The 23511-nt window shown below is 64.5% G+C and overlaps 3 protein-coding genes across 3 annotated transcripts in view; 2 read left to right on the top strand and 1 right to left on the bottom strand.

The window, feature by feature from the left end:
- CHLRE_35g759347v5 (uncharacterized protein) overlaps positions 1-642 on the top strand; it is a 756-nt gene extending 114 nt beyond the window's left edge. Inside the window, exons 1-3 of the mRNA XM_043073027.1 lie at positions 1-78; positions 184-273; positions 363-642. The exon at positions 1-78 is cut by the window's left edge and continues 114 nt beyond it. Of these exons, the coding sequence (XP_042914044.1) occupies positions 219-273; positions 363-598 (291 nt within the window). The 5' untranslated portion in view covers positions 1-78; positions 184-218 and the 3' untranslated portion in view covers positions 599-642. The remainder of the gene's footprint in view (positions 79-183; positions 274-362) is intronic.
- An 8378-nt stretch (positions 643-9020) lies between these two features.
- CHLRE_35g759297v5 (uncharacterized protein) lies at positions 9021-11606 on the bottom strand. Its single transcript, XM_001694353.2, has 6 exons — positions 11228-11606; positions 11092-11115; positions 10831-10872; positions 10595-10624; positions 10139-10168; positions 9021-10019 (listed from the first exon to the last, which is right to left on the bottom strand). The coding sequence occupies exon 6, from the start codon at positions 9975-9977 to the stop codon at positions 9762-9764; it is 216 nt and encodes a 71-aa protein (XP_001694405.2). The 5' UTR covers positions 9978-10019; positions 10139-10168; positions 10595-10624; positions 10831-10872; positions 11092-11115; positions 11228-11606; the 3' UTR covers positions 9021-9761.
- A 950-nt stretch (positions 11607-12556) lies between these two features.
- CHLRE_35g759247v5 (uncharacterized protein) lies at positions 12557-23319 on the top strand (the record flags this gene model as incomplete). The annotated part of the gene is made up of 15 exons (XM_043073026.1): positions 12557-13275; positions 13754-13998; positions 14421-15647; positions 15848-15957; positions 16136-16215; positions 16416-17296; positions 17492-18244; positions 18481-18820; positions 19016-19224; positions 19607-19745; positions 20014-20169; positions 20381-21591; positions 21818-22138; positions 22471-22570; positions 22967-23319. Coding segments are annotated over exons 1-15 (6447 nt in total), but the record flags the coding sequence as incomplete, so codon positions are not given.
- Between the last annotated feature and the right edge of the window lie 192 nt (positions 23320-23511).

Raw genomic sequence — 23511 nt, 5'->3', positions numbered from 1 at the left:
CGGAGCGTATCCCTTCTTCTCCTTGGTGGCCGCCAAAAAAAGGATACGCTCCGGAAGAGACCAAGTGGGCGGTGGCAGGTGCGTATTGGCGGCGTTCGCGGCGTGCAGCTCTTGCCGCTGTCTCTGGCATGAACTGAATGTGGCCTGGTACCGACTGCGTCTGCTGACGGCGCCCTGCCGCAGGTGGCAGTGCCGGCAGCGGCGATTTCGCTGCCAGGATGAAGGCGGCAAACAGGGACACGAGCGACCCCCTTGAGGTGCAGCGCGCCAGAGGTGAGTGACGCATGCCCGGCTAGCAATGCCCCAGGGCCAAAATTCGCCACAACAAGTGAAATTGCCCTGAAATTGCGTTTTGCTTGCAGGGGAGGCCAGTGCTGCCGCCCGTGGACAGTCCAGCGTCCGGAAGTTCATGCCGGACATCCATGACTGGTTCATGGAGAACTGGCGTGATGAGAAGAAGCGGGGGACGTGGGAGGCGGTGGTGGTTGCTCTTCCTCAGCTGAAGGACGCCAACGTGGACTCCCTCTGCACTGTCTATGGCCGGTGGAAGCGGGAGCAGGAGAAGAAGGAGAAGGAGGAGAAGAAGGAGGAGCAGTAGGAGGAGAAGGAGGAGGAGGACTAGGGCTCTTGGTCTACCTCATAGCCTCAGTAGCCCATGTTAAGCCGCACCACACACGCCTCCCCAGCCCAGTCCTGCGCGTACCTGCAGTGTCAGGCGTAATGCCGCGCCGCCGCTGCTGCTACTCGCCACGACCGGCGCTCTGCTCAGGCTGTGTGGTGGCTGCGCCGGGCGCCGGCGTCACCGACCTAACCCAGCAGGCCTCCGGCCCCACGGCTCCAGCAAGCAGTCAGCAGCAGGTTGAGCGCGCGGGAAGGGGAGCTGCAGGCGCCGGAGCCAACTGTAGGGCGGGCGGGGAGAGGGCGGGGAGAGGCGGGTTTAAGGGCCTTACACAACCAACTCCAAGGACCCACTCACGCTGCGGTCACACACCCCATAATCCCATGTCGGGGCCCGGTTGGATGCTGTGGACGGTCCTCCAACTCCACATACGGTACAGAACGCGCAAGGGCAAGCACACACACACTCACTCACTCTTACACACACACACACACACGCGCGCACACACACACACAAACACACACACACGCACACGCCTCTACCTCCACCACCACCAACACCGCCGCCCGCTGCCCTCCAGTAGCCCATGTTTAGCCGCACCACACACGCCTCCCCAGCCCAGCCCTGCGCGTACCTGCAGTGTCAGGCGTAATGCCGCGTCGTCAGCCACCCGCTGATCCCCGGTGGGGTCATGACACAGCCAGCCGCTGCGTGCCTGCATGCGCGGCGGCGGCGGCCGGTGCCCGGGCAGCGACATGACCGCGGGCCACAGCGCACGCTGGCGCACGCGCCACGCGGCCACGCGCGCCGTAGTACTTTGTGATGCTGAGAAGCACCGTGTGCCTTGCTCCCCCATACACGGCCACACGCCCCATCCACGCCCATGTGCTCATGCCTGTGAATTCTCTGCACCAAGTCGGAAGCCCCCCTTTCCGGCAAGCTCCTACTCCATTCTCCACCATCACCGCTGTCTCTGCCGGCCTTTCCCATACGACCTGCAGGGGCGCTGAAGCATGCAGAGCACGGCCCCTTTCTCGGCCGCACTCAGTCCCCACTGCCACCATCCCACGCCACTGCACACCAAACCGCTGCAAGGTGATGTCCCGAGTGACTCCACGGCGGCACGGCCCAGTCCGGCACGCCCATGCCGTGCGGTGCTCACACCCGCCAGGCCGCCATCCGCTCAGCCCGCCCCGCGCAGCTCCACCACCTAGGACTAGGCCCACTGCACGCCTGCAGGCGCGCCACCCAGCCCAGGCACCAGTGTGCTGCGGCGCCACAACCACCTACCCACTCAGCCCGCCGGTCGCCATACATGCAACAATGCCATCTCTGCACTGCTGCTGGCTTGTTGCTGCTGCTCCTCCCGCGCGCCCCCTGCCGGCGCTCATCTACGACCTGCATGGGGTTGGGTGGGAATGCAGGGAGCCGAGGGCAAACCGGGAAAGGTCTAAACACAAAAACACAACAAGGGCCTTCTTTCTTACCGCTCCGCCCAAGTTGCTGTCCGAATTAACCCCGTTGGCCCATGCCGCCCCTGCTCCATAGGCGACAGTGGCTACACGCTACTGCACAACTGCACGTGCATCACAATGCACGGCGTGCGCTGCCTGTCGACCCACCGCCTGCCAGCGCCTGCTGCCGCAGCACCGTTGGCATTCAGGACCTCGCCCCGCCAGTACACTGTCGCTTTTCCCTAGCAGCAGCCTCACCTGCCAGGCTGCCACACACCCCATGCAAGGTCAGCTGCCCACGCACCACAAATCCCTGCCACCTCCGCACCTCACATGCACCGCTTACCTCATGCCGCCACCTCCACCACATGGCGGGCTGCTTTGCCGCGCGCCCAATGACCCCTCGGCATGCTCCCTCTTCTCACGCACGTTCCCATGTGCGCTGCACGCTTGTGCTGCAGCCTTGTGCTGCATCCAGCCGCCTCACATGCCGCCGTTCCGGGGACCCGCACCCAGCAGCCGCTCCGCTGGCGGGCCACGCCTCCCATACGCCCGCCTCTACCTCCTGGCACGGCTGCCGGCCTGCTGCGGCTACTGCCCTGTCTGCACCTCCCCAGCCGGTGTTCCCCTCCCACCTGTATGCGGGGTGGATACGCAGGGAACCCAGTCCACAAGGGGCGAGGTCTCAGCGCACAAAAGCAACACGGTTTCTACATTTCATGGGACTCCACCAAACTTGCCCTTCGTACCCTGCCTGCTTTGACGTGTGCCCAAAATGCCCCTGCCTTTCACTGCACAAACGCATGCCGCACCGGGCCACCTGTCCTCGCTAGCGCGCGCACATGCCAGGATGCGCTCCTCCTGCACCGCAGCCGCCGGCCATGCCCTGCACTGTCTCCACGTGCTCCCCGCGCGTCAAAATGCGGTTTGGGCCCATTCACAAAAGTCTGGATGGAGTCGGAGGGCATCGATCCCCCTACCTCCCGCAGATTGCAGGCGCTCAGCGTCAGATGCTAAGCGGGCGCTCTACCATTTGAGCTACGACCCCAGATATTGCTCCGCCACTGCTCCCGCAGGTAGGGCAAGCAGGACCTGCTGAGATTTGAACTCAGGTTAGCAGATTCAGAGTCTGCTGTCCTAACCACTAGACCACAGGTCCACGATGCACTAGCCGAGAATCGAACTCGGGTCTGGTCCGAATCGCACCCGTGCCGGGGCTGGCAAGGACCTATGCTACCACTATACCACTAGTGCTTGAGCTTCAGCGCTCCTCCCGCGCCCGTCGACAGGCCGCAAACACCCCTCTGCAGTCAACTCCCGGGACTCTACAACCCAGCGCAAGCACTGGGGAGGCTGGGGAGCGCGTGGGGCGCCCGGGGAAGCGCAGGGGACGCGCGGGGGGCTGGTGGGTGGTTGGCAACGCGCACTACTCACCTGCGGGGCCCTAGTAAATGCTCCACATTCCGCGGCCACGCCCATCGAGGCTGTCGAGACGCCTAGGCACACAGCCTGTCCACTGCAACTATTGCCGTGGTGAATGGGGTGGCGCCACGCTGGGGCGCCCCACACCATGCCATGGCATCGCACGCTCAACAGGGACACGGGTCGATATGCCACCGCTGGCGCCCATTCAAGCTCCTAACGGTCTTATGTAAGGTGTAAGCATCAGGGAGCCGGCGAGCTACACCAAAGGGGCCCGGCTCGTGTCGGAAATTGCCAAGGTTCAGACTCGCTGAAACAAAACGGCCGCGCTATGGGCCACAGCCCTGTCCGCCGGACTGTTGGGGTGGCAAACATATCGCGTAAGAGTCTGGGCAGTTCCAGAGCATAGCAATCGAGTCTATAGGTCGCGGACGGTGGGCAAATGCGTAGCTAACATAGTGGCTTGCCCAGCAAATGGCTTGCTAGTAGTATAAGTGTATACTATACCATCGTAATGGGCCGAGGTGTTCGGGCGGGCGCACTAGACGCGGCGAGAGCGAGCACCCACTCATCCTGCACGGCGCTAAGACGGCAAATTGCGGGAATTATGGGGTGATCCAGAGGCCGTTATTATGCTGAAATGGGGTTGGGGGAACTTGCGCGGCCGAAGGCCGCGCAAATTGCGCAGAAGTTAGGCGCGTACCCAGCAAGTACGAGTACCCACCTTGCTGCCCCTGTCGCCCCACGCCCAGCTTGGGTCAATTATGCAGTGGATAGGAGCGGTGGCCCACGATACAGCAGCCACTGCAGCTCATAATTTGATTTAATATTTACGCAGTGCGTAGACAGGGGGCAGGGGAGCGAGGGCGAGGGCAAGGGGTCCAGCGGCGTGGTGTGGCGGCGACCAGCAGCCACCTTTACCACGCTGCAGGAGATGTATCTGTCCGGCCCAACACTTCTCTCCTTGCCCGGTAGGGCCACACATGAGTGTCCGAGGCAGAGGAGGTGTAGCGCCCACGCCCAGCAAGTAGAAGCATGGCAGGCCGGGCTACCTGACCGCGTGTCTTGCCCACGGCTGCCCCCAGCAGTTTGTGACCCCGGCGGAGCACGCCGTGCCCTCCTTACCAACGTCAAAAATCAAGTGTTTTGTGCCAGGGATTTCCAAAATTTTTCCCGGGGGCTACGCCCCCGGAACCCCCCATAGTTAATGGAAAACAACACAGCAGTATTAACATCAGTGTTCGTGCCGCGAGCACTTGAAAACGATACCACATTGGCAATAAGTCAATAGTGTGCTGCCGATCCATAGAGCGAAGCCTTGTCGGCGAAGAACGCAACTTGGCAAATTTGCGCAGCCGCGCATTCCACGGCTTTCAGCCCCAGATACCGCCTACTACCATTTCTATAATGACTCCTAAGTTTGCTGCGACCTTGCTTGGGGTCATTAGAGCGCTACAAAGGGATTTGACGGTCGTGCTGACCGAACTTGCGCCGCGGACAGGCTCTAACACTGACAACAAGTAAAGAAGCGTCCGGTCGCATAAATGTAATTATGCTGGGCGTGCAAGACAGCCTAACAAAGTTGCGCACTAATTCCCGAATTAGCGCAAATTGCCATAGTCGCGAATTCACCCATGCCATGGCCCCTACCCCCAAGACGGCAAGACCAGTCCATTGCAGGCGGACACGCGCCCCACCTCCCAGGGCCCCGCCCCCAGCAGGGCACGGATCCTGCGGCCCCAACTAGTTAGAATTGTTGTAGTAGCTGGCCAAACTGTAGGGTGGAAAGCTCAGAATCGTACCCCATGCGCGGGCGGAAGCCGGGGTCCGCGTCCAAGGGGGTCTAGAAAGCTCAGGCCCCATGCTCAAATTGACGGAGCTTTAGGAGAGCATTACGCACGCAAGCTCAGTTTTGCCAGGGGTGGTCTGACTGATGGAAATTCTCATCCGCCAAAGCTGGGGGGTCGGTCGTCGTCCCTGGGGGTCCGGGAGCCCGTCCTGCGTCTGTATTTTGGGGGATGGGTTATATCCGGCATATTTTTCAAAACATGCCGCGGACTATAATTGGATGTATAAACCGGTGGGAGGCCGGATATTATCTGGGCCGGATACACCTGGCAACATCCGGCCGCATATATGTGGCCGGATATAACTGGCTGAGTATACCTGGCCGGCTATTGCACAAACATCTGGCCCTTAAACCCACGCTCCCTGCGAGTGGATCGTGTAGGTGCGCATGTTCTCTGATGCACGTTACATGCACATGCACGTACGTGCCTGTCCCTGACATGGCTGCACAGAGGCTCTAGCGCCTCCAACCAGGGGAGCCCCTGCAGCTCGTGCGACCATCACGCCCAAGGTGGCGGCGCCACGCACTAGTGCAACCCTACTGTATTTGCTGACAGTAACACTGCCACCATGACCGCTACATCAATCCAGCACAGCTCCTAGCACCACAGAGCCATCCTACGTCTAGCGCTGTCTACACAATGGTTCGGGCGCCGCGGCGGTGTGCCCTGCGAGCACATACACATAGCGCCGGATGTAGAGGCACGTACGCATGATTGCGGTGCTACAAGGGGGGACAACCCGAGCATGCAGTGTGCACCCAGGGGCTATGCGGGCTGCATCCGGCAAACTCCATTGCATGCACCACATAGACCCTGCCAACAGTCCAACACCCTTGTTCCGCACCTGCTGAGCAATACCTACACCGACTCTGATCCATACGGCACGACGATGGATCCTGCACATACGACCAGAAGTGGGGTTCGGTCATGAAACTGCCTCTTGCACCACAAGGGGGAAGCACGCCGAGGCGTTCACCACTGCCAGGATTTGGACAAACCCCACCCCCAGCGGACTAACTATGGAGACGCTCACCTAGCGTAGCATCATTGCCAGTCATTGAGTCACACAGCGAGTGTGGGTAAAATTCCTGTCCATGCAGCGTTGGCATCCTACGTTGCAGCGGAGCTTGATCAGAGGCTAGCGATCGTACGTGTACTACTTTGTGCACTTACTAGTTGTAGACACGCCGCCGGAAGCGCTTGGTCGTGACGCAGGAAAAGCTTTGACCGCGAGAACCTGGATGCTCCTGGCTATATCAGCCAGTACAAAGGCTGATGCACCATTGCAGAGCTACTAGATGTAGCAGCTTGCTTTGGTTCATAAGCTGCATTATAGTCGTCGCTTCCGTCCAGTGATGTCAAGTCTACTGCTGTATCCACTCGGCAGGCAATCCGTTTACACAAAAGTATAGTGGAGTAGAATTGATAGTAAGTTTTGTTTTGGAGGTCTGGCCCTGTCTCTTTTTGTCGGCCCATGCAACAGCATGACCAACGGCACAACCCCTCGCTCGGGCACTTGCCCCCATGCTGTTTCAACCCCAGCAATCGCTCTGCAACGATTCAGCTCAAAGACAGCGATAGCCTGCGATGCACCAGATGATCTCATGGCTATATGCGGTCGCATATAGCCAGGCTCAACTATATCTGGCCGGGCTTTATCCCGCACCAGGTTTAGTCGGCCCGGATGTATCCGGGCACTGCTATATCCGGACCACTTACATCCGGCGCCGGCTTTACTCCACCGCATATTACCCCGCCGGCTATAATACCCCGGTTTTATCTGGGCCGGATAAAGCCCACATATTCTGGGGCCCGGATGATTATCCGGCGCCCCCGGATAAAACCCGCCCGCAAAAATACAGACGTGGCGGATTTCGGTAAGCGCCCCACAAGCAAAACTAGGGACAAACGCAGAACCATGAGGCTTGCATGTGCACGTTATGTCGTAATAAGCACAAGCAAGGCGTGGGAGGCGCATCCTGGCGTGGATATACGGTATCAGCATAAACTCACGCATACGGGGAAAGCCAACTACGGCTGTGGAAATTCCTGGTACTGCAACGTGTTCCCAGGTCACCGGCGGTTTCCCACATGGCCTGACATGGGTGGCTTGCCCAAGTGCGCACGGTATGCTAGTATGCTTGAGCGTGCGGGAAGGGCTGTTGCATCTACGGCTGCTGGAACTGCGCATGTGCGTATATGGGCATGAACATGCCGTGGGACAAACCTGAACGGACGGCGGCATGAACCCCAAGCCCATGTGCTGCTGCTGCTGCTGCGGCGGCGGCGGCGACTACACTGGCATCTCCTGACACTGCTGCGGCCGCGGTGGTGGTGGTGGCGGTGGCGGCAGCGCGTAGGCCGACTGCGGGAGTCAAGGCGGGGGGGGGGGGCGGCGGTAGGTGCTGCAGCTGCCTGAGCCCCGGTGGCCCGGCAGCCCTACCTGTCCGGTGCCGCCGCCAGCTGCTGAGCTGCACCTCCCAGTCTCATGCCAGCTGCTCCTCCCGGACTCGCTGTTGTACTCCAATCCAGATCCAAGCACGCACAAAGCAGTAACAAGACCCGCAGCAGCGCTAAAACCCCGGCCCAGAAACCCCACATGCGTGCGGATGGTACAATGCAAACAAGGACGAAAGATTACGCCAGTAAGCAGTAAACGCGAGCATCCGACTCGCGGTTCTACAGTTGCGGGATACTCGGCTCGCTCGTCAGGTGTACTCCGCTGGTGTACCGTACGGAAGTCACGCACCTGCGGCCGTAAAACAATAGTATATATAATGTAGGTTCTAGGACAGCTCCGGCTAACCCCCAACTGACTCGTGTACGGCACCCCACCCCACCCCCTCAGCCGTACAGGAGTTAGTTGGGGTGGCAGTCGGCAGCTGCGCGAGCGTGAGCAAGTAGTTGTACGGAGGCCCGGATCGGAAGCTACCTGACTGTAGTGACGCACACGGGCAGTTGGCGCTAGTCGGCAGGCGCACGAGTGGGGGTGGGCAGTTGAGCGGGCGCGCATGTAGGAAGCTGCGGCAGAGCACGGTGGAGCACGGCGGAGGCTGGCGGTTGGCACGGCGCGCGAGTGGGAATGCATAGTCGTGCGCGCGCCGTTGGGGAAGCTGCGTCTGAGTATGTGAAATGCGTGTGTGAGCTGCGCGTAAACTCAGAGAGACGCATGGGGCTGACCCGGTTTCCGTACGCTGCCTCTGGGCGCACACGGTTTCACACGGTTGGCACTGGGACCTGCACGTGAGTGAGTGGGTGTGAACGGTCTAGGGTTTCACACGCATGGCTTGACGGAGCGTGTGAAACCCTAGAGCGTGTTGCGGGTGCAGAGCTTGGGCTTCGGCTGATCTGGAGTCCTGGAAGCTCTGCTGGCTACACTGACTTTTAACTGCAGGGGACAGAGTCTGGATCTGGATCGCGTGTCTGGGGACACGGGGAGCGCTTGCGAGGAGAAGGGGAGAGAGGGGATGAGGCAGTAGAGGGCTTGCGGGGTCGTTGTCGTTCCGCTGCTGTCGTCAGGCAGGCTGACTTGATTGGCTTCACTCCAGCCAGACAGCCACCCCCCGCATACACGTTCAAGGGCTGGAGTCGGATAGCACAGGATAGCATTCACGGCTGGAGACTAAGTCCAAGCCGCAGGGGAGACGGAGGGAAGATAGAGAAGCGTGCCAAGCGTACTTTTAATCCTTACAGTTCGCCGCAGTCTCTTGCAGAAGCACTGTTCTTTACTGGACACCAGATACTTGGAAACAACTCTGTCAACGATTAAATACCACACAAAACCATGTTACGCCCTTATGGTATCGTCAACCCTGTTGTCTCTTGTCGCGCACTCTTATGTTGTTTCCTTTGTCAAGACAGTAATAAACCCGCCATAGGCACGTAACAGCGCTGAAGAGTACCTCGGAGCACCTTCCCCAACACGTAGCTGCCGTACCCTATCACGTCAGCACAAGTACACTACCGTGGGTCTATTAATGCACCTTTCACCGCTGCAATACAAGCAGCCACACCATCCCTGTAGAAGCCAACATTCAGGGGGCAGCACCCCACAAACACTCGACCAATGTGTGGCACAAGTTACAAAGTCATGTTCGCGTGTGTGTGCTTGAAAAACGCAAAACGCAACACGCAACACGCACACGCGAAGTTGGCAACCCGACATGCAAACCCGCATACCGACGTGACATTTGAGGAGAACCGGTCCGTTGGCAATAATGTATATTGACCACCCGCTGCCTTATTGACGTAGTTGACGCCTTTGATAGCAGGATCATAGTGGTTACGGGACCAGTTGGTAGGGGAACTGGTCCCGTACTATGATCCTGCTATCAAACGCGTCAACTGCGTCAGTAAGGGAGCGGGTGGTCTGTCAACATTATAGCCAACGGACCGCATCTTCTCAAAACCCACACCTCAGGACACCAGCCCAGCGACAATCAGCGACATGCCCTTTGCCAGGATGCGCGTGAGCTCGAAGGCCGGTATGAGGCCCATCGCCGTAGTGATGCTCTGCACCGGGCTGCTACCGGCCATGATATCCAGACCCACCACAATCGCAAGCCAGGCCAGGCTTTCGATACAGATCTGGCGCAGCTGGAACGAGAAACGCCCAGTAGCAGAGCCATACATCACCAGCGCGGTGGTAAGGAGGGCGAAGTAGATTCCCACATACTGCGTCAGTACACAAGATATGTTTCAAGTCAGACATCAGCTCCAGAAACGGCCATTCGGCGCTTCCCCATCCATGCATCCAGTCTCGAACCCATGTGACACAGCAGTTCCTGACTCACCTTCTTGTACCGCTCCGCCTCTGCCTTGGCCTGCAATAAGTCAAATGCAATAAATATTGCACATGTAAGGTGAGTCAAACAGCAGCTGGAGTACACCACTTTGCACCACGGCCACGCACAAACATAACCTGACCACCCCCCAACGCGTTGGTTGGTGCGATTGTACGCGTGTCTTGGGGCTTAGTGCGGTGCATAATACACGGTGTGTGTGTGTGTGGGGAGGGGGGGTGCGAGGGAGTGGGATATGGGTACGACGGTGTGGGGGCGTCGTGTGTCGCCATTCGCATGTGCCATACCATGCCACAGCACGCGCACTCGTTGCGCGTTGCAATATTTTGTCTTCTTGAAAGGAAAGCATGGAAACGCTAGGTACACGAGAACGGACCGGAAACGACTCGACATCCTGAACATACTAGTACTAGCCTTTCCGTGCATAGCGTACTACAGGCGAATCACCTTCTTGTACCGCTCCGCCTCCGCCTTGGCCTGCAATCAGTTAAATGCAACAAATATTGCAATGCGCAAGTTGAGCCAAGCAGCAGCAGCTGGCGGTACACCATTTTGCACCATGGCCACATAGTCCCCTCCGCCACCCTTCATCCAATAGCTTAGTCCCGTCACATCCCACAGGGCAGCCATCCGGTTCGGATCAGGACCCGAAGCCCTACAGGGGATGCACACATTTGCCTTACCTCGGCTTCCTTCTCTCGCAGAGCCTTGCTCAGGGAGACGACCTGATACGGGCGGGACCGCCATGAAGTGTGACCAGGGCCCTCCATACACTGCCGCAAACGCTCCCTTGCGCTTGCAATGACCCAGGTCGCTGTTTCCTTTCCCTTGCCCCCCTCGTCTTCACTACTTCCAGCCTTCCTTGCATGCTATCCAAGTAGCAGCAGTGGCAGCCCCCCCTGTTACCTCGAGCAGCAGTGGGCCCCGAACTAGCCTCATCTTACCGAGTCACCGTCACCAGCCACAGACTGCAGTTGCATAAATATGCACAATAACAAGGCCACAACACCATTCTGCCGATGGTCAAGAGGGTCGCGATCGACAACCACCCTGCTAGATAGCGATAGCGTAATAGCTCACCGGCTGGCTTCCTTGCACAGCACAGATGACGGGGCGGTTGAGGCCGGCGTTGGGGCCGACACGGCCAAGCACAAAAGGTTTGGACCGAGAGCTGCGCGCGTGGACGCGCGCATCCCAAATGCAAGTATTTATCTTCAGAGCGGTCATACTCGTCAATGGCCTTGAAGAAAGTTGAAAGATGGTTCAAAAATGGCAAATACAACGCAGCCCTTTAACTAATACAGTGCTATTGTGTCCTTTGTAGTGCTCAGCTTCTGCCCTGCTCAGCTTGTATACGATGCCTTTTTTGCGGGAAAAGGTTTGGGCGATCCAGGGCAAGTCCTGGAAATTTGGGCGAGGCAAGGGGCGAGGTCGTTTTGGACCGGCCAACCATGTTAGCCAGGGAGATTCACTTGAGTTCTTGCGCAAGTTTCGCGCGAATTCCCCGAAGTCAGTGTAGCCAGCACAGCTTCCAGGTCAGCCGAAGCCCAAGCTCTGCACCCGCAACACGCTCTAGGGTTCCACACGCTCCGTCAAGCCATGCGTGTGAAACCCTAGACCGTTCACACCCACTCACTCACGCGCAGGTCCCAGTGCCAACCGTGTGAAACCGTGTGCGCCCAGAGGCAGCGTACGGAAACCGGGTCAGCCCCATGCGTCTCTCTGAGTTTACACGCAGCTCACACACGCAGCTTCCCAAAACGGCGCGCGCACGACAATATACTATTTTTTGCCGTACGGGCGCGTGGCAGCCGCAGCCTCAGCTAGCAACGCGCCCACACGCCGTCACCGTGCTGGCCACACGAACGCATAGCGCGCAAGTCACTTCGGAGCGGTCTGCGCCCACGTCCGGACCAGCCGCATACCGTACGCATTATGATTCGCATGATGACACGTATCGTTATTTACATACTTCCTGGCGGGATGACTTGGCAGTACAGTGATTCCGGCAGATGCCGCTCTGTGCGCGCAACTTGCTACATGTTGATTGCTGGGGTCTGGGCAAGTGTGCAAACCTGCCCCTCAGGCCCCTGTGCCATAGCTTCAATCCCGACGAGCAAGGCTGTAAGGACGTAGCCACCCCGATGACGGCTTCCAGGCGATGATACTCATGTAGACATGGTTTCTTGCGTGAGCAAGGCATCAGGGCGACGCAGTTCCGAAGCCCACCAAGCCTGGCGCAGAAGCCCCGCGCCTATTTGAACGTTTACAAATCCACAACACCCGCTTGCATGGCGCGACCGTGTCACACGCGCCCTCATTTTTCCCACGCCGGTTCGTCGCAGGTTGATGTCGTAATACCTCACGTCACAGTCCACCACGCAGTTCTCTGGCTTGTATTTTGCTTTACATACGTAAGCGTTCATCGCTTTGGCGTCGCTCCCAACCTAAAACTCGGTGCTGTTCCTAAAGCAAATTTTGACCTTCCTGGTTTTGACTCATATAGGCGCTTGTGGCGGGCTTTGGAGCACTGTCACCCATTCCATATACGTAATAATGCGACGACGGTGGTGCGAACTCGTATTTGAGCTGACTCGGTTGCAAATGTCACCCGCGCGCCTCGGCGCTCGCACCCATTGCCATTCATGGCTGAGCATTTGAAACGAAGGATTCATTCTACAGCTCACTAGCGAGATGCATTTGGCTCTCAAAGTTCTTGCCCGCGCATGGGAAGGCGCTCTGCTCACCTGCGCTCGGCGGTAAGGCAGCGGCTTGGGCATTGGTGAACAACGTGAGAGGACTCAGGATGGAGCTCACGGAGCAGCGGGCGGCGAGTATGACGAGGTCCGCAAGGCCAGGTGGTGCCGGCACGGTACCGGGCCTTGCAAAAACCTCCGCCGCCCGCACCCGGCTCGCTCGCACCCGTCCCCTCGCCAGCGCTCTGCTGGTCGCGGCGGTGCTGCTGGCCCTGCTGGCTGCCGCTGCTCGTGCCAGCCACATTGACCTGCAGCTCACCTGCGAGGTGCTGCTGGCGCCGGCGTGCGCGGCCTACGTGTTTGATGCTAGCCAGACCAACATCAGCGCCACAACGCCGTGGAATGCGGCGGTGAAGACAGACACGGCCTCAGGTGCGGTGGCGGCTCTCGGTCAGTGGCCGTGTCGCCATTTTGGCATACGCGGGCGAGGGGCTGGTCGAAGAAATGGCTGTTGGCACCGGGGCTGTACGAGTGTACAGGCAGGCAGGGGCACGGGCTCTGAGGGCTGTGAGGCGGTTGCAGGGTGCAACCGCGCAACAACACCACGCCACATGCAGTGCCGAAGTGTGTGGGCGCGTTTCGCCAGGGAGCAGCAGCGCCTTCCCCTCCGCCTCCTGCGGCATATCGCCATGGCCTGTAGCCCTGAGCCCTAGAGGGCCTTCCAGGGTGGGCGGGTGGCGAGGGTGGGTGTGCGATGGACGCATGCACAGCAGACGCCCCCCACCAAAACACACAGACCCCCTCTAGCCTGACGCCCAGATGCCATGTTGCTGCACAGCACATGCCCACACCCTCATCCACCTCATCCACCTCATCCACCTCATCAGTCATCACCCAATCCCACCACCAGGTGGCAACAGCATGCGGACCACACACGTGCCGCTGGACGGACCCAACACCGACGCCCTGCTGCGTGCCGTGGCGCTCACGCCGCCGCGGCCACAGCCGGCGCCGCCACTGGGGCGCGCCGCGCTGGCGGCGGCGCCGCTGCTGCTGCCGCAGCTGGCGGCGGCCGACCCGCTGCGGCCGCGTGGCGGCGGCCGGCTGCGGCTGGCGTTGGCGCCGGTGGGATCGACCACGGAGCTGTGGGCGCAGGTGGGTGCTGGTGCTTGGGGAGGGGGGCGAGTGTGTGTGGGGGGATGGGGGGTGGAGCCGTTCATGTGGAGAACGGAATGATGACATCACAAGCATGGCGTGCCGACGTCCATTAGGAACAGCAGGAACACGCCAGCACGTAGGACCGCCGCGGAGGAGGGGGAAGTGCGGGAGTGGGCGGACGTGCCATTGGGGGTAGTCGCCGCGGGGTACCGTGATGGCGGGGCCCCGGGGGGGTTGCGGCAGCTGTGGATCGGAGTGGGTTGGTGGATAGCTTTGGAGGCGTGCAGGGCAGACGCAGCAGAACGACGCCGGGGCAAGACAAAGTTGCAGGCTCGGGCCCTGGCTCGCCAGATTTGACCGTTCCCCCGAGTGAATGCGGCGGCCAGCCAACAACACCACTCATTCCTTCTGACCTGCAGTTCCTTGGTGGCGGCGAGGTGGGCGGCCCGCCGCCGCGCCGTGCGGTGCTGCCGCTCGGCGCGGGCGGCGGCCCAGTGGAGTACACGCTGCACGAGGCGCCGCTTCCGCAGGCGGCGGCGGCGGCGGGCGACGGCTGCGCCGCGCTGGACGCACAGCTGCTGGCGCCGGGCTCGGCGGCGGAGGCGGCGGGCGTGCAGGCGGCGCTGGTGGCGCCGCACCGGAGGCTGTGGATGGGGCTGCGGCGGAGCGACCTGGCGGCCGGGGGTGGCGGCGGCGGCGCCGCCGCCATCGCCGCCGCAACCGGCGTTAGTACCGAGCTGCCGCCGCCGGGCTCTGCGCCGCGTGTTGCCTTGGGCAACGCTACGTACCGCTGGGCCGGCGGCGCGGTGGGGTCGTTCGATGCGTTCGCGGCGGCGGCCGGCGCCTCCGCGGCGGCGGCGGCGGGAGCTGGGTGTGTGCAGCTGGACACGCTGAGTGGGGAGTGGCACCCAGTGCCTTGCGGCGGCGACAGCCCGTCCGTGGCGGGCTTCGCGTGCGAGGCGCGCTCCGTGACTGCGGAGGGCGTGCGCTGGGCGACCGCGGTGGGCGGGCGGCGGTACGCGCACGTGGCCAAGGCGCCACATGAGGCGGCGGCGGTGGCGGGCGGCGGCGGCGCGGTGGTGCCGGACACGCCGGCGGCGCTGTGCGCGGCGCACGGCATGGCGCCGGCGTCGTTGGAGGATGCCGGCACGCAGGCGGCTGTGCTGCAGCGGCTGGCGGCGGCCGGCACCTACTGGCTGGGCTACGCAGCCGACACCGCGGCGGCGGCGGCGCCGGCGGCGTGGACTGACGGAAGCAACACCTCGGCCTACGCGCCCACGCCGCTGAACCAGGCCGCGGCGGCGGCAACGGCCGCCGCGGCCGCAGCCGGCGGCGGCGCAGCGTTCTGTGGGCTAATGGCGGCGACGGCGCTGCCGGCCGTCAACGGCACGGCGGCAGCAGCCGGCGGTGGTGTGCTGTTGGCGCCCTGCGGCGCGGCGGCGGCGGCGCCGCTGTGCGTTGGCAGCGCGCTGGTGGGCGACGGCAACGGCGGCGGCGGCTCGCCACTGACGGTGCCGCCGGCAGCCATTGCCGCCGGCAGCGTCACGGTGGCGGCGGCGGCTCGGCGGCAGACGTTGTATGCGTTTGGAAGGATCGGCGCCGCCAGCTCGGCTGCCAGCTACAGCTCAGCAGCGGCCCGGTGCAAGGTGGGGCGTGTGGCATGTGTGGTGCTGGTGGGGGTTCTGGTGGGGATGCAGCTGGCATCGGACGCGGGTTCCCTGCGTGCGCCAGCAAACCCTGTCACCCTGTTTCCAAGTAGAGCTTGCCCTCGCGCCCGTCCTCAACCCCACTCGGCCCTCCTCACCCCTCCTTGCCTTGCTCTCCTCCTCCTGCCTGACGCCGCCAGGCTCTGGGCGGCTCCCTGGCAGTGTTCGATGGCGCGGGGGCGTCGGGGCTGGAGGGTCCGGTGGGCGCCTGGCACGCGGCGCGACTGGGCACTGTGTGGCTAGGCCTCAGGTGGGGTTGAGCGGGGTGGCAGACCCGGGCTAGGGCTAGGTCACTGGCCACTAGTTTGAGGGGACTTGCGTTGCCGCCGCCTGCGTACTCTTCGTGCCTCCTCCAGGTTTCCTCCTGTCCCATGCCTCACGTGCCTCACGGCTTGCGCCTGCGTGCCCCCGCCCGCTGCTGGCCGCAGGCTGTCTGCGCCCACCCACTGGCAGGACGGCAGCGCCGCCACCTTCAGCATGTGGCCCGGCGGCAAGGAGCCCGCAGCAGGTGGGCGCGGGCCGGCAAGGGCGGCGGGAGCTTGTGGGGAGACAGAGGCTGCCCTGGGGCTGGGGCAAGTGCGGGGTGCAGCGCACTGGAAGGGAGAGCTTGTGTATGTGAGACGCTTGCGGGCCCCGATGGCCCCTAGCACATTCCCATCCACCCACCTCCGCCCACCCCGCGCCGCTCTCTCCTCCTCCACCCCGCAGCCGCCTCCACCACCACGCCGGAGTGCCTCACCATGGCCACCATGGCCCTGCCCCACCTGGGCCTCGCCCCCGGGCAGTGGGCGCCCGCACCCTGCACCGCACTGCGCCCCTTCGTGTGCGAGGCCGCCTGGGGCGCCGCGCCCGCCGCGCCCGACCCAGCCGACAACGACGGATCCGGGCTGCGCCCCGAGCTGGATCCAACCGCCTGGCCGTTGGCCAGTACGAACTACAACAGCAGCTCGTACCATCTGTACGACGGCAATTGGATGCGGTGGGCGGACGCCGCCGCCTTTTGCGTGGTGCGTTTCGGCGGCGGCGGGCGGTTGGCGAGTGTGGCCTCGGTGGAGGAGGCGGGCGCCATCATCGGGCTGCTGTACGGCGGAAACGGGGTCGTGTACGGCAGCAGTAACGGCAGCAGTACGGCAGTTGGGCCCTCCAGCATCTTCACGTACTGGGTTGGGCTGAGCGACGCCGGCGTGGAGGGCAGCTTCGCCTGGGATGATGGCGATGTGGGTCGGCCGCTGCCCTGGGCGGCATCGGGCGCCGTGCCGCCGGGCCAGACCAACACCTCGGATTGCGTTGCGGTCACTTTCGGTTCCAACCCCAGCAACCCGGTGGCTGGGGTCAGCGGCGCCGCCGCGCTGCAGGTACGGCCGTGCGAGGACACCCTGCCGTACCTGTGCTCCGTACTGGATGAACCGGGCAGCAGTAACGGCGGCGGCAACGGCAGCGGCGGCGGTGGTGGCATGACGGGCGAGGCCGGCGGCGCGCAGGGCGGGCGGCACCCTGTGGCTGTGCGGCGGCAGGGGTCGCGGGCGGCGGGCATGGCGGAGTACCTGTTCCACCGCACGCGGCTGTTCAGCCACGGCACGGCGGAGAGGGTGGGTGTTTGGAGGAGGTGGGGAGGGTGTAAGGCGGGGTACGCAGGGGCGGGCACTCCTGGTGCCTTGTGTGTCAGCTCCATGTCTGCTGCCAATGCTTACCCTGTCCCCGCTCCGCCCATGTTTATCACCTGACACCTGACACCCGCTTCCTGGTTCCCCCCTGCTTCCCCCAAAAATTAAATGTCTTTCTAGATCTGCCAGTCTCAGGGCGGGCACCTGTTCAGCCCCGTGGACGCCGCGGAGGCCGCCTGGGTGGCGGCCGCCGCCGCACACCTGCTGCCCGCCGCCTTCTTCCCAACCGCCGCCGCCGCCGCCGCCAACTCCTCCGCGCCGCTGACCTATGCCGACGTCATCGCCGCCGCCGCCGGCGTAATGCTGCAGCTCGGGCTCAGCCGCCCCGGCTCGGCTTCAGCTGGCGGCGCCGCCGGTCTGTCCAACCCCTCGGGTGCCAACGCGACCCTCACTGGCGGCTTTTCGGCTGCCGACCTGCTGGGCACGTGGTTGCCGGAGGGCGTGGCGGCGGCGGCGTACGGCGCGGCTACAGCCGCCGGCGGCTACGACTCCTGCCCGCAGCTGTACGTTGCAACGGGCGAGTGGCGGCTCAACGCCAGCTGTGCCGATCCCGCGCCTTTTGTTTGCAAGCGCGTGGCCGGCCTGCCGCCGCGGCGGCCGGCGGCGCTCGCCGCCGCGGCCGCGCTGGCGGCGGCGGCCGCCGCCGCCACCAACGGCACACAGGGCATTGCTGACGCATGGAGTCCAGTGCGCCAACCGCCGCCGCACCCGCTGACGTCGGTTGGTGGCGGCGCAGCGGCGCTGCTGGGCTATGTACTGCCGGCGGGCGCCCGCCTTTCGTACGACGAGGCAGCTGCGCTGTGTGCGGACGTGGGCGGCGCACCGGCTCAGCTGCGGCTGCTGAGCGATTGGGAGGCGCTGTGGAACCTCATGGTGAGAGATTGGGGTGTCTTTTTGTACTGTACAGTGAAAACGAAACGAGACCCGCCGCAAACGACATGAAAAATCAGCCCTTCTGATTTTATTCAGCCCTCTCGCGAGCAAACGCGCTGATGGAGGCCCGCCAGATTTTGCTTGCTGCGCCAACCCATGACACCGCTCACTTCCTTTGTCAAAATCTCGTCTCTCCTTTCCTTTGCTTTGCTTCCCTCCCGCGGCCCTTTGCCCAGTCCTATGCCGTGCTGCCGCCGCATCTGCGCAACCCCGGCGCCGCCGTCACCCACACCCTGTTCCTGGGCGCCCACCGCCGTGTGCCCGCCTCCGCCTCCGACCCCGAGCCCGCGGGCTTTCGCAATCTGGACGGCAGTCGGCTGCAGCCGGCGGCGGCGGCCTGGGCGGCGGGCGAGCCGGACGGGCGGGCGGGCCTGGGCGACGGCGGCGGCGCGGTGCTGGGCGGCGGGCGGCGGGCGTGTCTGGCGGTGGCGGTGACGTGGAGTGCGGCGGGCGTGTTGACCGGGCTGCAGCTGGGGGATGAGGACTGCGGCTCGAGGCTGGGCGTGTTGTGCCAGGGTGAGTGGCTGGGTGTGTTGCGGCGCGGTACGCATGGGTCATTTCATGGGGGGATGGGGATAAGCAGTTGGACGTTGGTATGAGGGGTGGGGCGGGGATGCGGGCATGTTGTGCCGCTTCGAGTACCTGTTCGACCCAGATACTGATGGCCGCCTGCTCCCCCTGACCTTGCTGCCGCTGCTGCTGCTGCTACAGCCGTGGACGCGGACGTGCAGCTACTGCCGGGCGCCTCCTCGCCGCTGGCGGGCGGGGCGGATGGCTACAGCTCCCCCAGCGCCTTCACGGACGACACGTCGGCATTCATGGCACACGGGCCGTTGACCGCGGTCAACGCACGTGTGGACGGCCAGCTGCTGACTCAGCTGGCGCTGCTGTACGGCAGGCCGGGCGCGCCGCAGCGCAAGGTGGGTTGGAGGGGGCGGGGCGGGGAGAGGCTGTCGCAAGCAGCCCTCAGAGCGTGGGGGTGGTTTGGGGGCTTGCTGGCACCATTCCCAACAAGGAGGACAGGGCGTCAGGACTCAAGCAGCACTTTTGGGTGGCCGCTGAAGCGCGGCTGGCGCTTGAGGCGCACACGGTGCAGGAGCACATGCGGGCTGTGCGGGGAAACGGTGGAGCGGCAGCACGTGCGGTGCAGTTGCCGCACGACGGCAGAAGCAAACAGAATGTAACAGTGATTGCCCCCGCCCCAAGAGTTTGCACTCACCTGCTCTTTCCTGCAAAGCCCTCGCTCCCGCTGCCCCCACCTCCACCATCCCACGCACCCCCTCCGCCCGCCGCCCTCCCCAGACGCGGCACGGTGGCACCGGCGGCGCCGCCGCCCTGGGCTCGCCCTGGCGGGTGCCGGACGGCGACGTGGTGGTGGCGGCGGCGGGCTGCCGCGTGGCCGCCGGCATCGTCAAGGGCATGCGGTTCACCACACGGCGAGGTGAGGGGCTTTTGAGATGCTGTGTTGTGTTGTGGAGTGTGGCGGTGTAGAGGTCTGACCTACGGGCCACTAGATTCGACACGCCCTCCAGTTTCCTGGGGCCCTCCTGTCACATTCCTGCCTCTATCTCAACGTCTGTGAGGACCTCAAAGCCCGCCTGCACCTCCATTTTAAACCAGCTGCCCCCGCCACCCCCCCCCCCGCAAGATGGTCTACCGTCTACGACTTCTTAACTAATCATGGAATGTAACCCCCCCCCCTCCCGCAGGACTCCACTCGCCGTGGCTGGGCGGCACCTGCCTGCCCGCCGGCGCCGACGCCGCCTGGTTCGTGCTGACGCCGCCCGCCCCCGGCGCCTACCTGGCAGCGCTGCAGAGCCTGGGCAGCCCCTACCTCAACTCGCTGGCGGCGGTGTGGGCACTGGGTGCGTGGCGGTGGAGGAGGGGGTTCCATTCGTGATTAGTTAAGGAGGTGGTTGGCGGCAGACCGCCGGGAGGAGGGTGTGGTGAAGAGAAGTGGGGCGGATGCCCCAGCTTTATTTGCATGTCCTCGGAGTACAATGGCGTTTTTGACTCAGTCGTGTTGACAGCTCGGTCCTTTGTTCCTGCCTTGTGTCGTGTGGCCGCCACGCGCAGGCGGCGCCGGCTCCCCCGCCGTGCTCGCCACCACCTCCCCCAGCCCCTCCTCGCCGCCCGCCTGGGCCGCCGGCGCCAGCGGCGGCCTGCGCCTCACGCCCTACCCCCGCCTGCGCCTGCCCTGGCACGAGGCCGCCGCCTGGTGCACCGACCGCCACGCCGGCCACCTCGCGTCCTTCGCCGCCGCCGCCGACATAGCCGCCGCCGCGCGCCGCCTGGCGCCGGCGCTGGCCTTCGGCCTCAGCCGCGCCGCTGGCGGCAGCACATTCAGTTGGGCCGGCAGCGCCGCCGTCAGCGGCGGCGCGACGGCGCCGCCGGCCGGCGACGCGCGCCTGCCGGACCCGGCCGCCGCCGCCGCCGCCGCCACGTGCGGCATGTGGAACACGTACGACAACACGTGGGCGTTGGCGGAGTGCGGCGGCGGCGCAGCTGACACCAGCCTGGTTCCTGACGGCGGCGGCGCTGTGTCGGCGGCGGCGACGCTGGCTGGCGGCGGCGCGCTGTGCTGGGCTGGCGATGACACCGACTCGCCGTCAGCCTCGCCGCCGCTGCTGCCGTACTCGCTGCCGTTTCGCGGCCTGGAGCTGTTGGTCTTCCCGTATGGCGGCGGCAGCCCAACCGCCGCCGCCGGACAGGGCTGGGCGCCGACGTACAGTACGGCAGTCGCCACGTGTGCCGCATACGGTGCCGAGGTGATGCGGCTGCCCGCCAACTTCCCGGGTACGGCGGCGGTTGTGCCGGCGGTTGTGGCCGCCACGAGCGATGACGCACTGGCGGCCGCCGCCGGGACGCCGCACTGGGCGCACAGCACTGCCGTCAGCAGCGGCGTCGGCGCCGGCGCGGGGCTGGCGGCGGCGTCGGACGAGGCGGCGGCGCTTCTGGCCGCGCTGACGTCAGCACTGCAGCGCCTGCCCGGCGGCTGGCAGCTGTCGTCCTCGGGCCTGCTACTGCCGCTTCAAGAGGTAAGTGGCGGCAGTAGCAGCGCCGCCGCCGCCGCCGCTGCTCCCACGCGTTGCGTGGCGGCGTCTCCGCTGCCCGGGCTGGATGCTGGCGGCGCCGCCGGCTGGTCGTTGTCCGGCGGCGGTTGGCTGGCTCAGCCCACGTCGCCAACCGCCTCGGCGGCCGCCGCCAACTGCACCTCGTTTGACAGCGGCTACGGGTTTGTGTGCGCGCGCGGCGGCGGCCTGCGCAGTGTGGCTGCCATGCTGCAGGTGCGTGTCTTGCGGTGTGTGCTATGTGTGACACAACGGTGTGCGCATGTGTGTGCGTGCGTCGCATATGTTGTGTGTATGTACATACAACATCGGGCTTACTGCATGTCAGATGAACCATTATTAGATCACGTGTGTCCGGTCCCTTGGCCACTTTGCGAACATCCTTTGGCTGACAAAAGCCCGCCTCCCGTCTTCCCTCTCACCCCGTTCTTGCCCCTCACAGCTCCTGCCCGCCTCCAACTCCTCCGCCCGCCTCACCACTCACTCGGCCCGGCTGGGTGCCGCCTCCGCCACCTTCGTCCGCGCCGCCTCCGCCGCCCTGCCGGTCCTGCCCGCCGCCGCCACCACCGGCACCACGGCCGCCGGCGCCGCCGCCTCCGCCTGGCCCTCCCCAACGGCGGCGGCGGCGTCCGCCGCCGCCGCCGCCGCGGCGGGGTTCGGCGGCGCGGCTGCGGGCTGCGCGGCTCTGGGCGGGGAGCTGCTGAGCCTGAGCTCGGGCGGCGAACTGGATGACCTGGCGGCGGCACTGGCGGCGGACGGACAGGTAGCGAGTAGGGGCGGGAAATGTGTGCAGGACGTGTGTGCATGTGTGTGTGCGTGTGTGCCAGGAGTGATGTCTGGGACGGGCCCTGGAAAGGCGCCTGGACCTGGCGGCGGGATGTGCGGATGTATGCCGCCCACCCTGCCGGGTGTGCCGCTCGTGTCCACTCCAACCACCACCCACGCCTGATGTGCGACTGGGGCCCCTCTGTCCTCCACCGCCGTCATCGCCCTTCACCGCCCCTACCCCTGCACCCCGCCCCTGCCCCCTATTGCATTGGGTTTGGTTTAGTTTGGGCTGGTATCTACAACCGCCCCCCCACCTGCGCCCTGCAGGCTGACGCGGGCGAGCTGTGGCTGGGCCTGCACGACCTGCTGGCGCCCGGCGCATTGGGCTGGCTGGGGGACGAGGACGCGGGGGGCAGCGCGGCGGCGGGTGAGGGTGTGTGGAGCGACGGCGGGGGCTGTGGTTACAGCAGGGCACAGCCGGTTTCAGGGCACAGCCGGTTTCAGGGCACAGCCGGTTTCAGGGCACAGCCGGTTTCAGGGCACAGCCGGTTGAAGGTTACACGGGTGCCGTGGTGGCTTGGCTGCCCCCATGGCCCGGCTGACGGTGCTCCGTCTTGGTCCTTGTGCACCTCTCTTCCGCACGCGCGCCCACTCACTCGTCCGCCCTCCAAACTTCACCACTCACCCAACTCCCCTTGCACCCTGCATATACACCAACTTTCCGCTGCCCCGCCTCCTCCCCGCCCCCCCTCCCCCCCCACACACACGCACCTCCTTCCCCGCCCTCCTCTGCCTCTCCCCCGCCGCCTCCCCGGGCGCACAGGCTACTACGACCTGCTGGAGCTGCTGCAGTCCGCCGACTACCCCCTCAACGGCAGTAGCAGCAGCAGCGGCAGTAGCAGCGGCAGTAGCAGCAGCACCAGTGAGGAGCGCTGCTTCTCCCTGCAGTACAGCCGCCTGTATGCGGTGCCGCCCTCGCCGCCCGCACCGCCCGCGCCCACGGCACCCCTGCCGCCGCCGCCGCCCGCGCCGCCGCCCGCGCCCGTGCCCCCGGCGCCGCCGCCCTTCCCGCCGCGCCCGCCGCCGCTGCCGCCGCCGCCCGCGCCTCCGGCTCCGCCGTTGGCGCCGCCGCCGCCACCCATGCCGCCGCCATCGCCTGGAGAGTTCGACGGCGCAGGTAAGAGTTCGAGGGCGCAGGATTACATTCATGATTAGCTAAGTTGCGGGGGAGGGTGCCGGGTTCGGCCGGAATCGCCCATCGCATTCTCCTTACCTCTACAAACCCCACATCGCATGTCGCCCACCTCTATGCGGCCTCATTCGTCACACGAGTCCTGACCCATCACCTGCACCCTGCACCCTCCCGGT

Source organism: Chlamydomonas reinhardtii (assembly GCF_000002595.2).
Source record: "Chlamydomonas reinhardtii strain CC-503 cw92 mt+ unplaced genomic scaffold scaffold_35, whole genome shotgun sequence".
NCBI lineage: Eukaryota > Viridiplantae > Chlorophyta > Chlorophyceae > Chlamydomonadales > Chlamydomonadaceae > Chlamydomonas > Chlamydomonas reinhardtii.
This window is presented reverse-complemented; position numbering and strand designations above follow the sequence as displayed.

Bases quoted from the DNA above. Each gene is read 5' to 3' on its own strand.
- CHLRE_35g759297v5 (XM_001694353.2), bottom strand. From the start codon at position 9,977: ATGTATGGCTCTGCTACTGGGCGTTTCTCGTTCCAGCTGCGCCAGATC.